This window comes from Rhinolophus ferrumequinum, chromosome 13 (genome assembly GCF_004115265.2).
Source record: "Rhinolophus ferrumequinum isolate MPI-CBG mRhiFer1 chromosome 13, mRhiFer1_v1.p, whole genome shotgun sequence".
Taxonomy (NCBI): Eukaryota; Metazoa; Chordata; class Mammalia; order Chiroptera; family Rhinolophidae; genus Rhinolophus; species Rhinolophus ferrumequinum.
The window spans coordinates 69,645,170-69,660,562 of record NC_046296.1 but is presented as its reverse complement, the minus strand read 5'-3'; the positions used below and the strand labels follow the sequence as shown (position 1 = coordinate 69,660,562).

Sequence of the window (15,393 nt, the reverse complement as noted above, 5' to 3'; positions counted from 1 at the left end):
ATCAAGCACTTTATTCTCCCGGCCTGTGAGGAGACCTGTGAAGGGTGTGAGGTTTCACCCTGCTAGGAGGCTGGCCAGTGAACCTGCCCGCGTTGGTGGGAGCTGACTGAAGACAGCAGATTGCAGGGCCAGAGACAAGGCCAGGGTAGGACTCAGCAGTAGCTGCCAGTGCCAGCATTTCCGCACAGGCTCCCTACCAGGAGACAGGAAAAGGCTGAGGACACCTGCTTGCTCAGGCGGTGGCACACAGGCCTTCCTGACGACAGTGGGGATGGCTCAGTGGCCCCTGGTTTGAAATTTTGCATGTGAAGCAATGATGGGAGCCACTAGCTTTATGGTGTCACGTAAGTTTGGTCACTGTGACCATGAGGAAGCCTTTCTTTCCCTGTAGTTTGTCTTAAAAGGGGGGGGGGATTTAAAAGACTGTGAGGTGTGCACAACTCCAAGCACAGCAGTGTGATCACATGTCCCGATAATGAACGCCATTTACTGAGTGTGAACCACAGGCGTGCATTCATGGTCTGGCTCAATGAGAATGAAAACAAATGCAGGCGGGGTCACTGAAGGGGATTTTGTGTTCTGGCATTCAGGGGCCACCCAGGACAGGCGAACTGGTCCTAAAGTTCATCACTACCTGTTTTGAGAAAAGGGGGATCAAAGAATAAGCTGAACCTCACTGAGCCCCACTGCTGAGGTCACCCCTCTCCAGATGTCCCGATATCCCTCGCTGGACAGAGGGATCATGGAACAGATCAACTGTCCTTGTCTTTCAGATCCTCCTAAACCCAAGGCCTTACACCAAAGGGATGCCCTCTCATCTCTCTTCCCTTGGGCTTCAGTGGTTCTCGCACTTCCTGGTGGCATGTGACAGTGGGGAGGGGCCAGGGCTTCTGCTTCCCTGAGTTCAATCTATTAACATTACCATGTTGGAGAGTGAAAGTGAGGAAACAGTAAATTGCTGTATCACCTCATCTAAACAATGGTAACCAATTACACGTCAACAAATGACGTTTTTATTAAAAATGGTCATATTTTGCAAATTAAAAAAAAACGAGAAACGTGGATTTTCACATTTTTACAAATCTGTTTATTGTCTGGCTATATAGAAGGAAGGAGGATTGTCATGTCTGCTTCTGCATCCAACCTCTTAATGTGTTATGTTGGTTGAATTATATGAAGACGGTCCAGCATCACACAGATATGTGGTTGGAAGAGGGAGGAGTGTTTTTATAGCCCTCCAGGTAGTCGTAATCTTCTCTGGGACTTCACCCAGATTCCACAAGTGTATTTTCTTCCCAGCTGCAGTGTGGAATCCAACAACAATATCAATGATTTCACTCTTATGTTGCCTGTCTTGTACTTTGAATACACACTTTATCCGTACGTGATTTCATAATAGAATGCACTGGTCATTTGGAAAATATTGATTCATTAAGTCATGCATATCTTCCAAATGGTAATGCACTTCATTATACAACATGAAAAATAACTTTTTTTTTTTTTTTTAATCACCACCAGTCTCATTAGAAAAGTCTATGTATTGGAAAGCTGTCAATCTCTTGGGGCAGATCCAAATTTTACCAAATCTGAATTTTCTTTTGAAAGCCTGAATTGCATCTTTGGCAAATATTGTCAGCTGTTTTAAGACAGGCTCACTTGGGAGGAAATGTCTAGCAAACATCCTGGTTGGAACAACTATGGTTACTGGGTGACAGTCCAGCTTGCAGCTCAGTCACACTAGGGGTTTCCTCAAAACGGCATCACACTTGGGTACTCACTAGGAATGATGTCTGTTTACTTCCCCTTTTGTGACAGAGAATATTAAGATGTCTACTCAGGATGGACTTCATAAATGAATCATTCTTACTACTCCCTCGGGGACATTGTGAGAAAGTGGGCTTTGTGCTTGTCATCGTATTGCAGGGTGTGAAGAACACCATCCTTCTGGCAGGACCGTGCTCAGGTGCCAGCAGCGGGAGCCATCCCGCTGCCTTTGCCCGCTGCCTTTGCCCACTGACTTGCACCAGCCTCTATGCCCTGAAATAGACCCATAACTTCCCAGGGCTATTACGAAAATTATCTTCCCCTGGCCACCTCGTACTTCAAGAACACAGCTCTCATCGCCATTGTTCAGGGCACTTCAGATTGCAGGTAACAGAAATCCAAGTTGCTCAAGCAAAGGAAACCAAGACATGCTGGCTGAGGTAACCGAGGAGGGTGCAGCTGGGCTCACATGAGACTTGCCCTGGGCTGAAGGAAAGGTTACAGCCCGCCCTCCCTGCCTCCCTACTGGTATCTCAACTCTCTCCTCCCGGTGCTGGTTTAATTCTCATCTACTGCGATGAGCTCTGTCCCCACATGTCAGGGAACAGCCACCAGTAGCTCCAAAACCGTGCTTGCTTGTGATTCAAGGAAAAGGAGCTTTTGCTGTAGTGTCTGGATCTCAGTGTCACGGAAGCGTCCAGGTGGCCCTGGGATCTCTGTGGGAGCCCGAGGTCCCCTTGGCCATCCAGGGTGGTGCTGGAACTGACCGCAGCTGAGGGAGAGACGTGGCCCCAGAAGACAAGGCTTGTGCTGGGCACACAAGCCAGCCGACGCTGCCACCAACACTGCCAAGAGTCCCTACATTTGAGTGTTCCTCGTAAAGAGAACAAGAGACATCTGCAACTGCTCTCGCTCAGCGTGCCTGCCGTCTTCAGGTCCCCTGCCTCCAGGTCCCTCGCCTCCAGGCTCCCCACTGACACCCAGTTCCAGGGAGGAGCCAAACAATGTCACTGTTAGGGCCGAAACTCAGCTGCCGTCTTCTACATGGAACAACCTGGAGGGCTTGCTGGGAAATACAGAAAATGTAAAGGGATAACGAGCATAATAAATAACAAGAAGACACGGCGACAGCTAGAAAGCCACGTTGGAGCCCCTGGATAAAAAGTGTTGTTTCGAAGGCATTTTCAAAGAAAGAGCTAAAGAACAAGTTTGCTGTGAAACACAGGGTCCTTCTATAAATAAGTGTGGGGGTGACAGCAAGACCTGGAATGGAAACTAAAGGGCCTGTCCTATGCCCTAGACGTCAAGAAAACCTAGCACGTTTACCAAAAGCACGTAAAATGACGAGAGGCATGAACATAATGACACTGCATGACAGAACACAGGAAACCGTTCCATTTGAAAACTTCCAATAATGATATTTACAAAGTTACAGTATCTTGAATTAAGAAATAAGCCATCTGTGCATGTACATTTTCTTAAGGGGGAGCCTGGGTCTGGATTTCGCAACAAAGAAGTAACGTCCAGAATCAGCTGCCTGGAGTCCAGTCAGCAAAATTTCCTTCAAATTACAGTGGTCCCTCGGTTTTCAAATGTCTCCGTTGACGAACATTTCAGTTTACAAACACCGTAAATTTTATGGATCTATGGTATCATTAGACTGTACAATTCATGCTAAATTTGCAGTTTTAGGGGTTGATTTTAAAGGTCTGGAATGGATTAATCCATTTTGCATTACTTTCTATGGGGAAACTGTGCCTCGGTTTTCGACCGTTTCAGAACTTGAGCGGTCTTCCAGTACGGATTACTTTTGAAAACTGAGGTACCACTGTAATTAAAAGGAAAACATCTCTCCTGGCCTTCATACATTTCTGAAATGAGACAGAAGACATTCATGCATCTCCAGGCTGTCTCCTGGGGACGCAGGCTCATTTGCAGCACTTCAGCGAATCACCCCAAACCTTTGGGCTTCTGAGATGATAATCACACCTGGTGTGCATTCCAGGGCGAGGGCCCCTAGTTCAGTCTTCATGTCAGCACGTTGGGAGTATGCTGCCCCAAGACACTTTGTCCAATGAAGCATTTCCCCAATGCGTTCCATGTCACGTAAGTTGAGAGATCGTTTGCAGTTTTAAAGTCAAGTTTTGAGAAATTCTGCCTCTCTCCCCTCTGACAAGTGCCAAGGCTTGTGGTGTGGAAATTGTTTCATGGAGACAAACATTTGCGGGGAGGCAGACACTGAGTCCAAATGTTCCATAGAACATTCCTTGGTGAACACTGTCAAAAGTTCAGAAACGACGGAAGTAAAACCAATGGATCGCCGTAGCAGTGATTGGTAAAAGTGTGTTGTGCCCTCACCAAGACGCCAGCCTGCCACCCGGGAGCGGGAGTGCCCGACCAGCCCGGGACTGGGACGCAGGCGGCGGTGTAAAGGGCTCGGAGTGTGCGGGCAGCGTCTGCTCTTTCTTCACATGGACTGTCCACAATACCAGAATTTTCTTGAATGATAGAAAATTGGTCAGTGGTTACACCTCAGCAGTTTTGGGGAAACAGTTTAAGTTTTGCTCAATTTCCAGATGTGTAATCAAGAAGCTAGTCTCCCCAGTAAGCGAGTTCGGCTTCTTGTGTGACCTCGCTGGTTGGTCTGCTCAGGGGATTTTCAGGACTGGTCTTTGTTTTTGCTGTTAACACCAGCACTGGGGGCCAGAAGCAGGGACATGAGAACACCACACAACTAAAACATTAGGGCTAAATCTCCTTAGCACAAAACCACAACAATGTATAAACAGTAAATACTGAACTTTGAACCATCAGCATAGTTTTTCAGAAATGACTTTTTCACTCTGATGGAGAGCAAACTGGTACCAACAGGACAGTCCCGCCAGTCGAGTGTGTGCCATGGAGCGAGGGGTGATGGAGAGGGGGAGGTTGTCTGATCCCGCATCCGAACCCTTTCCAACCACGAGTTTTTGCACATTTGCACACAAGGGCTCGTGGTCCCAGCTCACTTCTGAAGGCACCGGGGAGGCCTGGTCTCACCTCGGAGCCATCGCAGCCCCTCCCCCACTGCAGCCTGCTTTTTCTGCCCCCTCCATGGATCGATCTCCATTTCTGCTGAGCCTGCATCGTTTCTGCTCTCAGACCTTTCAGATTAGTGTTTACCAACTCATTCAACAAATACTTACTGGGTGCCTGCTCTATGCTAGGCCGCTCTAGGCCCTGGGCATGCGGCAGTGAGCAAATGGGGGAGGAAAACAGACAAGCAACATATGTAGGTCAGACAGCAAGTGCTGGGAGGAATGAAAAGTGCCAGCTACACGTGTGTGTGTGTGTGTGTGTGTGTTGGGGGGACGGAGGTGGCGGGAGAACAGGGAAGCAGAATTGTGCTTGTAGGAGGCATAGCCAGGAAAGCTCCATGTTGAATGACATTAGAGCAGACATAGGAAGGAGGGACCCACCAAAATAGGATACAGAATATCAGCGTTTTACAACCAGACTAACGGATCCAGGCAGAGAATCAGCAGCTGCCAGCATCAGACAAGATGAAAACCAGCCATGTTTGCTGATGAAAGCACATAGCCACCGATCATCTTGCCAAACGTACAGAACCTGATGCTAATCAAGCCTCTGGATCCAGATGCCAATTTGGAGGAAAGAGAAGAAAGTGCTAGACTGTACCATGAGCACATAAACAGCAAAATGGACACTGGGAAACCACAGGACAAATGGCCCAGGTTCTTCATGAGATAAACTGTAAGGAGAACTACAGGATGGGGCAGGGGGGCTGTAAATTAAAGAGACTTAAAACTAAAGTGACATTAAATTAGAAAAGAAAAAAGGAGACAGGACTAAAGAGCCATAAATAATCAAAGGAAGTCGTTTCTGTAAAAGTCAGGATTCATTTTTGAGGGAGGGACACTTTGGGACCCTTCTAGGGTGTCTGGAAAGTTCTATTTCTTGACTTAGCAGAGGTGACAGGGGTATCCACTTGTGATAATAATTCAATAAGCTATGTATTTGTTCGTGTCATTTTCTGTATGTTTCTATGATAAAAGGGTAATAAAAATATATAAATAATTGACGATGTCAAACATTGTTTTTTAAGTTGCACAGTTAACAAAAACAGCCAAAGAAAATTTTAGGCTTCCTTTGCGCATCTTCGTCTTTATCTTTTTTTTTCAACTTTTTAATTTATTTTACGTGTGTTTTTCCAGGAACCATCAGCTCCAAGTCAAGTAGTAGTTTCAATGTGGTTATGGAGGGCGCAGTTCACGGTGGCCCATGTGGGGATCGAAACGGCAACCTTGTTTTTAAGAGCACCGCGCTCTAACCAACTGAGCTAACCGGCCGTCCCCATTTAACCACTTTTTATTAGAATGCCATCTTATCTTTCTGACTCAGTTTGTCCGTGTCTCCATGGACAGTGACGCTCCTCCTGTAGTTTCAGTTTTCACACCGGTAAGTGATGTCAGAAAAAGCCAGTGGCTCCGGTTTGTCCGAGAGTGACAGTAACCTCGTTCAGTCTTCAGACTGCTTGGCTCCTTCTCTTGCCAATCTGTCAGCCTCCTCGTTGCCCACAAATCCAGAATGACCAGGAACATGCATCTGGTAAACAGAGGTTTTCCTTTTACTTTCACATCCTCGCTGTAAACAGTTACCTGCTCGGCGGGCTGCGTAGGAGGAAAGCTCTCCTCAGCCCCTCCCCCAACACTTCCGCCTGCAGTGACTCTTCCCACCATGCTCTGCCCAGACACGCTCAAAACCCCGTTCGGAGTCAACACCAGTGGGTCTTCCTGTTTGTGTGGCTTTCCCTACTTAAAATGGCACAGTATGGATGGATGGATGGGTGGATAGGTGTGTGCAGACACACACACATTCACTCTGTAATTGCTGTTAAAAGAAGGGCTGGGGTGGCTCAGGTGGTTGGAGCCCCGAGCTCCTAACGCCAAGGTCGCCGGTTCAATTCTCACTTGGGCCAGTGAGCTGCACCCTCTACAGCTAAGATTGTGAACAATGGCTTCCCTGGACCTGGGCTACGGTGAGCTGCCGCGGGCTACTGAGTGCGTGAACTGCTGATCAATGGGCGGCGGGGAGCGCAAGGCTCATAATACCAGCATAGGTCAGGGAGCTGCGCCCTACAGCTAGACTGAGAAACAATGGCTTAAAAACCTGCGGGGGGGGGGGGGGGGGCAAAAAAAAAGAAAAAAAAGAGAGGATCTAATAATTAAGATTACACTAGAGCTAAAAACAACAACAACAAAAATAAACAAAAAGAAGGCCTGTGCTTATATGATTTAACCACCGTGTACATTTACATGCCTGAAAGGCAGACTTAAATGTCAGGTTAGCAAACTGTGGTCCTGGGGTGGGGAGCAGGGAGGGTTAAGAAAACTGGGTGGGTCATCTTGCTCTGTATTGTTTGAAAAAATAATTTTAGCAAAAATGATCTATTGTAAGAAAAAGACCTCCATTTTGGAAAAAGTCACGTTATTACAACAAAATACGTTATAAATCAGCTTTATCTAAGGTTATAGCTGCTTCCGCAGAAACCAATAGGCTGACGCTTCCAAGTCACGTGGCCAGTGAGGAGGTGTGCCCTGGCGGGGACAGCAGAAAGAACACAGAGCAGAGCGTTCCGTGCACAATGACACGGTCTTGTTACAGGACCGAAACAATCAGATGTGTCCTAGCGCACTCTGTGATGCTCGTGTCACGGAGACGAGTCAGTGACGTCAGTGGGCCACTCACAGAACCGCTGCTGGCCCGGCCCGGCGCGGCCCGCGGGGCGGCTGGGCCCAGGGAGGACGCACTCACCCAGCGCACGTCCATGCCCTGGAGCAGTTTCTCCAGCCCCAGGAAGTCCTCTTTATTGATCACCTCTTTCCGGGTGCTTGTCCTCCACCCGTTCTTCTTCCAACCCTGAACCCAACTGGTGATCCCTAGAAAAAATGCATTCACAGACTGATGAATCGCAAACGTTCTGGTCTCCTCTCCTCCCAGGACCTCCCTCTTACACTCGCTTCCACTTGTATTCCAAGTAGCATTCTGGACTCTCTATTTCCTTCCCTGGGCTGTGCACAGACATGAAACATCCCCTTTCTCATCCCTTTACTCTAACTTGTACTTGACCTACAGCTCTCAAACCAAGACGTCACCTCTTCCAGGAAGCTCTCCAGCCTTCAGCACCCAGCCCTGTGTTCCCACCCGTGGTGTTTCCCAAAGAAGCCGTCAGCATGCCACAGTCACTTTCTAACACACTTAGACTCCAAGTACAGGGACCTATCTACCTTACTGCCAAGTCTTTAGTGCCCGGCAAAGAAATACCTATGTGGCAAATATTGGGGCAGCAGACCTGCACACCTGGGACTCCAAAATCCACCATCTTTTCCTTTCTACCTGACAAACCAAATGCGTCCCCATTTACCTGTGGGTCCCGCCCAGATACAATACCTCCTACTGGAAAGGAAATACCTATTTCTCTGCAAATTTACTAGAAAAACACTCGAAGTCAAACATAAAAGCTTACCATTGATGGTAAACATACTGTCCGTATAGAGAACCAACTTGTTGATGTTTTGAGCCCTTGCTTGTTCGATGGCTTTACAGGCTGCCTTGAAGAAACAAGTCTGTCATCATGCTACAGAAACTGTTCAACTTTCGACATTATTAATATTCAAAATTACTTCAAAATTTAAACATTCCTTCTTTTTCTATGCTACCTGTAATGATTACATTCTTTATGTGAAATAATGCTACATGTACAATTCTGTTTAGACATCTATTTGAAATAAGTTTCATAATTTTTCTAGAAAATTCCTATCCTTCAGAATTGTTACTAACCCCAAACTATGTTTCTTCTGGACTTTGAGTATCTTATACATATTCGTAGATAATGAAAAGCTCATGCTTAATGCCAAAGAATGATAAACTTGCTTTTAGTGGAAAAATTAGCTGATAACTTACGTGAATTTCTGCTCTTTGGTTGGTTTGTCGTCCAGGAAGTCTAATACCTACGTTTCTGGTTTCAAAACAGTACAAAAGAAAATAAAGTCATAAAGCTAATTCTCAAAGTGACACCTTAAGTCTCTTAAAAGAGAACAGGCCTCTATATATTTTTATTTGACTACGAAAGGATCATATGGAAACAGCCTTTAGAACCAAACCAACAGCATTAAGCATTTTGTTGAAAAGTACCACATATGGTGTTGTAGAAGGAAACGGGACCAGAAGCAAAGGGAAGTTTCATTTTGGAACCCGAAACACATCAGTGGGTGGCACTGATGTGTCCACACAGGTTCGTTACCACTTACAGGGTTTGAAGTGAAAACAAACCAAAGTGAAAGAAATTCACAGACCGTAAAGTTCGAGACGTGTGCAGGGGAATTTTTAATGGTCAGCTCACATGCAACATGCCATGCTGTGGGCATCGGCGGGCCTGGCCAGGGGAAGCTCAGACTGGCGGTGGCTGCTCCACTTGGTGGAGTCCCTTTTACACTGAACCTGAAGGCTATCCGTTCCTATTCAGGCTCTTGCACATTCAGGGGCCAGGTGTATTTGAAGGATCACACTTCACATCACCTTGACTTTGTGAGAAACAAGGGATCGCCTTTCTCAGAAGGGTTGGTGATATGACGGGTCCCCAGTCCTGTGACCTGCCCCCTTGTATCCTTGCCAAAACCATCTCCCAGGGAGACCTGTGACTCTCTTGGAGGGGTGGGGGTAGTGAGGTCATTTTGGTGTAATATCTTATCGGCGAAACAGAGACTTGCCACGATTTAGGGCGAGGAGAGCAATGTTAAGGTACTTATGTTCTGAAGAACACAGCTGTCAGTGTTCCCGTGAATCAAAACTGGTCCTTCTGCTGTCCCCTGGCAAAGCTGCCTGTTAAACAAACAATAAGCAGGGCCTGCCTCATTCTCTCACAAGTTTTGGAATATGACCTGGTAAAACCTGAAGCTTACAAATCTCCGCTTCTTTTGTTTACTTACAAAGGATGGCCCGGGCCCCAGTAAACACCGATTCCTGCTCGTGCCCTCCTCCGCCCATTACTGGAGCAGCAGCCGTCGGTGTAGACGACGACGTATTCTCCTGTAACACGGAAACACAGTGAGTGCCAGCGGTCCAACTTACTAAAAAGGAAAATTCACCTTAACATTTACTCAGGTTGCATTAGTGTTTTCAACTGAGAGGGTCGTTCACAATTCTGTAGCAGTTTTCTGTCCAAAGAAACATTATCAGTTGCGTACATGAGGGCACGTGACTCTTCTGCCAGGACTCCACTCGTATTTCAGTCCCAAATATGAGGCACGTCCCAGGGGAAGGCATCATTTCAGAAACCTAGAACGCAGCACAGTGAGAATGGCTGCTTCGTTCCCCACTGCAGGGGTCAAGGAACAATGCCACTGTCCCCTCCTCACGTCCCAGACAGGCAGTGTCTTGGCATCAGGAGGACCTGCCAGCCAGGTCAAGTGCTCTGACAAACGTTGGTCAATTATTTTCTTAGTGTATTTGCCATGAGTCAACTGTGGTCCCTCATTTTTGTTCCTTTCCATCAAGGCAGAGGGTCTGATCAGTGTACCGACGCTGTAAAAACAAGGTAGAAAAGGACTGATCTGAGGCCACCCTGAGGCTACGCCACGAGGCAGGGGGACAGTCAGGTCGGCAGGAGTCACAGCAAGTGCGTGGGAGCAGAGGCACTACGCTCTGCTCCGATGCCGCAGGACGCAGACGGGGCCGAGGGGGAGGAAGGGCAGTGGCGCCCAGCGGGGCGGGCCTGGGGGTCTTGACAGACAGCACGCGTGCGACGGCTGGCCGCGACCTCGGGACTGCAGACTTGCTGCCCCGTCACCGCTGTCTGCTGCCAGGCACTGGGGTGGCTGCCCGTGCTCCACGCAGCCGTCCCACGCTGCAAACAGCCCATCTCCCAACCACCCCACAGGCACTTGTTTCAATTGCTATTGGTAATAACCAAATCAAGGGAATTTGGGGTTTTAAAACATAACTGCAAAACTGATTTACACAGCTTGACAAAACATTTCCTATTGGTTTCCCTTGAATAAATGACAAAATGGCTCTACTTGGGGGAAAACATGGAACCTACAAGCATACTGATTTATATCTTAAAATGCTACTACTTCCTGTTTTCTGTTCACACCTGGAACAGACAAAAAGGAGTGATACTGTAGGTCAGTAAATACAACCAGGGTTCCTGGAGTTGAGGTGGAGGAAAAGTGTCTGACCGCCTCGCCCTGTGGGTAAGGGGCCACCTGTGCTGTGGAAACACGGCCTGAGAGGCACAGAGTCCACGCCGTCCAGGCCCAGCCTCCTCTGCAGACGCGCACGGCTTTGCATCTCCTCTCATGCCCTGAAATGCTGTGTCCACAGGGAACACGGCTCTTTCAGAAGACTTGTCTTCCTTTTATAGGCCATAGAATGGTTCTCCTACGAATGTCCACGATTTTAATAATTCTGCACCATTTAATCAATTATAAAACAGGAATCTTAGAGAGAGTTTTAAACAAGATGCCCTTTCAGACAAGATGAGGATGTTAAATATCAGCTGAAACCCCCCGTGAGAAAAGTGAGTGAAGTTTTCACAGACAGTTTTATCACATATTAAAAATTTAAAAAGCCCAGGAAGATGTACCCATGTAAGAGAAGGAGTCCTTGCCAACGGGCAGGGCTGCCTCCACGCTCGGTTTTACATGCTTTGCACACGGCTCTGCGTTCTGGTCTCCTTCAGCCACAGGCTCACGGAGTCGCTTGTTGCCTTTCACCTGTGATTCTTGTACACGTTCATCTTTCTGCCCTGAAACACAGAGAGAGTCTGCTCAGAAGCCAGAAACAATGAACCCAACAGGAAACGATGAAGAATCCAGAAATTCTGGGGCAGCCGGATGGCTCAGTTAGTTCCAGCGTCATCTCTGAACAACAGGGTCGCCGGTTCGATTCCCACATGGGCCTGTTAGCTGTGCCCTCCACAACTAGATTGAAGACAATGAGCTGCCGCTGAGCTGCTGGAGAGGCGGCCAGATGGCTCAGCTGGTTAGAGGGCGAGCTCTCAACAACAAGGTTGCTGGTTCGATTCCCGCATGGGATGGTGGGCTGTTCCCCCTGCAACCAAAGATTGAAAACGGCGACTGGTCTTAGAGCTGGGCTGCGCCCTCCACAACTAGATTGAAGGACAATGACTTGGAGCTGATGGGCCCTGGAGAAGCACACTGTTCCCCAATTCTCCCCAATTAAAAAAAAAAAAAGAAAAAAAGAAAGAATCCAGAAATTCAGTGCCTAACTCCCCCCATATGTGGCCCTACGAACAGGGAATGGCGTAAGACAGTTCCACACCATCTCTGACTTGGATGTCCTGTGAAAATTATTCTCAATTCTCCATGAGAAACTTGGTAAGAGCAATGTGAAGACGAGCAAAGCTTCTGTTAAAAAAAAAATCTGGTTTCAATGGAGACAGTAGGGATGCCAAGGGTTCAGACACTTAAGGGATTGCAGACAGTCTGGCTCTTTCCTCAGGAAAAACAAGGGCCAAATTTCTGTCTAGAAAATCAGTGGTACCTGTGCTTCAAGGCCCTGCCCTGCCCCCAACACACCAGCTACCTGGATGCTAAGCCGAGGCCCTCCAGGGGAGCTAAGAGGGCCGGGGTGGGGTGGGGCGGGGTGGAGGGACTGGCTCCCTTCAGGGACAGCGTGTTGCAAAGCTCGCCCTCAGCAGCCCGGCCTGGAGGAGGTTAGTCCCCAGGGCACTCTCACACCTTCCTCAGGTTGCTGGGAGCAGCCGCATCGTGAGCGTATTACTATGGCAGCTAAAGCAGAAGACTAATCAGACTAAGGTTCTACAAAGCAGGGTTTCAGTTTGAGCTCTACTGTGAACTCGGTGAACTGCCTAACCCTGGGGGCTGCTGTACAACGAGCTCTTGCCTGAGGAGCTCTGCAACAGCCCTTCCTCCATCATCAGTCTACGGAGTGGGAAGACGGGACGGAGGGAACAACTAACTGTGCCTCCAAAACAACAACCTTAACCCGACACCACTGACTTCACCTTTAGCTTTAAGTGTTCAAGTGAAAGGAGGCGTCCGTCGCAGGTCTCTCATTTTAATCGAAAACTAGAAAGTGAGCTCAGTGAGGAAGGCATGTCGAAAGCAGAGACAGTCCAAAAGCTAGGCCTCTTGCACCAAACAGCCAAGTTGCGAATGCAAAGGGAAGGCTCTTGAAATTAACAGTGCTACTCCAGTGAACATACGAATGATAAGAAAGCCAAACAGTCTACTGCTGATAACGTTTTAGTGGTCTGGATAGAAGACCAAACCAGCCACAATGTTCCCTTAGCCAAAGCCGAGGGAATAGAGTCAGAGCAAGGCCCTGACTCTCTTCAGTTCTATCAGGCGGAGAGGAAGCTGCAGAAGGAAAGTGTGAAGCTGGCAGAGCTTTGTCCATGAGGTTTAAGGAAAGACACTATCTTACAACATAGAAGCGCAAGGTGAAGCACCCCCTTATCCAGAAGGTCCAGCTAAGATAATTCTCGAAGGTGGCTGCACTAAGCCACAGATTTGCAATGGAGACAAAACAGTCTCATATGGGAAGAAGATGCCACCTGGGACTTTCACAGCTGGAGACGAGAGTCAGTGCCTGGCTTCAAAGCTTCAAGGGACAGGCTGACTCTTCTGATAGGGGCTCAGGCTGCTGGGGGACTTTAAGTTGAAGCCAGCGCTCATTTGGCGTCCTGCAAATCCCAGGGCCCTTAGGAATGGTCTAAATCCACTTGCTCTGCAAGTGGAACGAGAAGCCTGGATGGCAGCACACGTTTACAACGTAGCTGTGTACTGAGTACTTACGCCGACCGTGGAGACCCGCCGCTCAGAGGATTCCGTCAGACGTGTTACTGCTCACGGATGACGCAGCTCGTCACCCGAGTGCTCTGAGGCGGGCGGACAACGGGACTGATGTTGTTTTCACGCCGCAGACACAAAATCCATCCTGCAGCCCACGGCTCAGAGAGGAATTTTGACTTTCAAGTCTTATTATTTCAGAAACCCATTTTATAAGAATATAGATAGTGATTCCTTTGATGGACCTTGGGAGAATAAATTGAAAACCTTCTGGAAAGGAGTCAGCATTCTAGATGCCGTTAAGAACATTCCTGATTCACGGGAAGAGGCCAAAATATCAACATGAGCAGGGGCTTCGAAGAAGCTGATTCCAAGCCTCACGGATGACTCCGAGGGTTCAAGCCTCAGTGGAGGAAGTCACCGCAGACGTGGTGGGCGCAGCAAGAGAACCGGAGCTGGAAGGGCAGCCTGACGCTGTGACCGAATGGCTGCAATGTCATGAAAACACAGAACAAGGGAGCGGAGTCCTGGCTTGTCTCTAACACGGTCACTGACAGGAACCACTAAGCTCAATTGCCCTCAGCTTGTTTCCCACTCAGCGTAAAATGGAAACAGTCCTCTCCACCTGCGTGTAAGACAGCTGTACAGATCAGGGACACGTGGGACGCAAAGAGCTTCACGCAGGCTGAGAGGTTCCCGCGACATGAGCGGTGCCTACCTGCTGAGCCTTCGGGGCTCCCGGAGCCTCTGACAAATGCCCAGGCTTCCTCTTCTGTGGCGAACTTCTTAAATCTGGCGGCAGGAAAGCGGTCCACCTGTGCTCTACACTCGTCCCTGGAAGAGAGCGCGCGGTTAGCGCCTCCGTCTCCCTTGTACTTACCCTCTTCCTAAGGGCTGCTTTCCTTAGGACGGGAAGAGCGAGAGACACTCAGCTCCCGCGAGCAGGGGCCCCGCCTTCCCGTGTGTGCTTCCCGTCGCGCGCGCCCTCGCCCCGGGTCACACCACGCGCGTGCAGACAGTCCTCCAGCACCAGAAGGCTTTCCTCCATCTCAGAACACGCCAGAACGCGGGGTCTGTGGGAAAACACTCCTGCTCCCCACTTCCGGGGAGGCGCGGCTCGCTCACCACGTCACAAAGACCCCGGCCTTGCGGCCTCTCCTCACGGCGTAGAACATGCCGAGCGCCCTGCAGCCGAAGCGACTGCAGCGCACGGCGGCCAAGGCGACTCTGTGTGTCACGCCCAGCAGCCTGGTCATCGTTCACTCCCAGCGCCGCTGCACATCTCGCTCCCCGGCTTCGCGCCGCCCTCACCGGGACCAAACTTCCGGAGGTGGCGCTGGGAGATGGCGCACGTCCGGGAGGGGCGTCGCCTGTAGGCGGGGCCTGAAGGGCGGGGCCCAGAGCCGCGTGCTCTTCAGGCTCATTCATTTCCCGGGTGTTAGAAAGTGGTGCCTGGGCGGAGGGTCGGGTGGGGCGGGGCCTGGAGCGGGAAGGGCTCGGAGAGGGGTGGGGCCTAAGGCGGAGAGAGGGGCGCGAGGTGGGCCTGGGAGGGGGCGGGGTCTGGGCGGGGTCTGGGCGGGCCTGAGCTGTGTGGGCGGGGCCTGGCGCCCTCCTAGGACCGAAAGGTGGTGGGATTCTTACATGAAAAATTGGGTGTGGGGGGAGCGGCTGGTTAGCTCAGTTGGTTAAGAGCATGGTGCTAATACCACCAAGGTTGCCGGTTAGTTCCCCACAGGGGCCACGGAGCGGCGCCCTCCTTAAAAATAAATTAATTAATAACAAAATAAAATAT

The 15,393-nt window shown here is 49.4% G+C and overlaps 1 protein-coding gene across 3 annotated transcripts; it reads right to left on the bottom strand.

The window, feature by feature from the left end:
- Positions 1-6,114: 6,114 nt before the first annotated feature.
- On the bottom strand, positions 6,115-14,948 carry RNASEH1 (ribonuclease H1). 3 transcript variants are annotated; one of them, XM_033124647.1, is made up of 8 exons: positions 14,727-14,945; positions 14,320-14,435; positions 11,411-11,572; positions 9,753-9,852; positions 8,728-8,782; positions 8,291-8,375; positions 7,579-7,703; positions 6,115-6,369 (listed from the first exon to the last, which is right to left on the bottom strand). In XM_033124647.1, the coding sequence occupies exons 1-8, from the start codon at positions 14,855-14,857 to the stop codon at positions 6,283-6,285; spliced, it is 861 nt and encodes a 286-aa protein (XP_032980538.1). In that variant the 5' UTR covers positions 14,858-14,945; the 3' UTR covers positions 6,115-6,282. The 3 variants fall into 3 exon arrangements, with proteins under 3 accessions (XP_032980538.1, XP_032980536.1, XP_032980537.1); XM_033124645.1 differs by lacking the exon at positions 6,115-6,369 and having other exon boundaries at positions 7,598-7,703; positions 8,291-8,371; positions 8,728-8,794; positions 14,727-14,948; XM_033124646.1 differs by lacking the exon at positions 6,115-6,369 and having other exon boundaries at positions 7,598-7,703; positions 8,291-8,371.
- Positions 14,949-15,393: the final 445 nt, after the last annotated feature.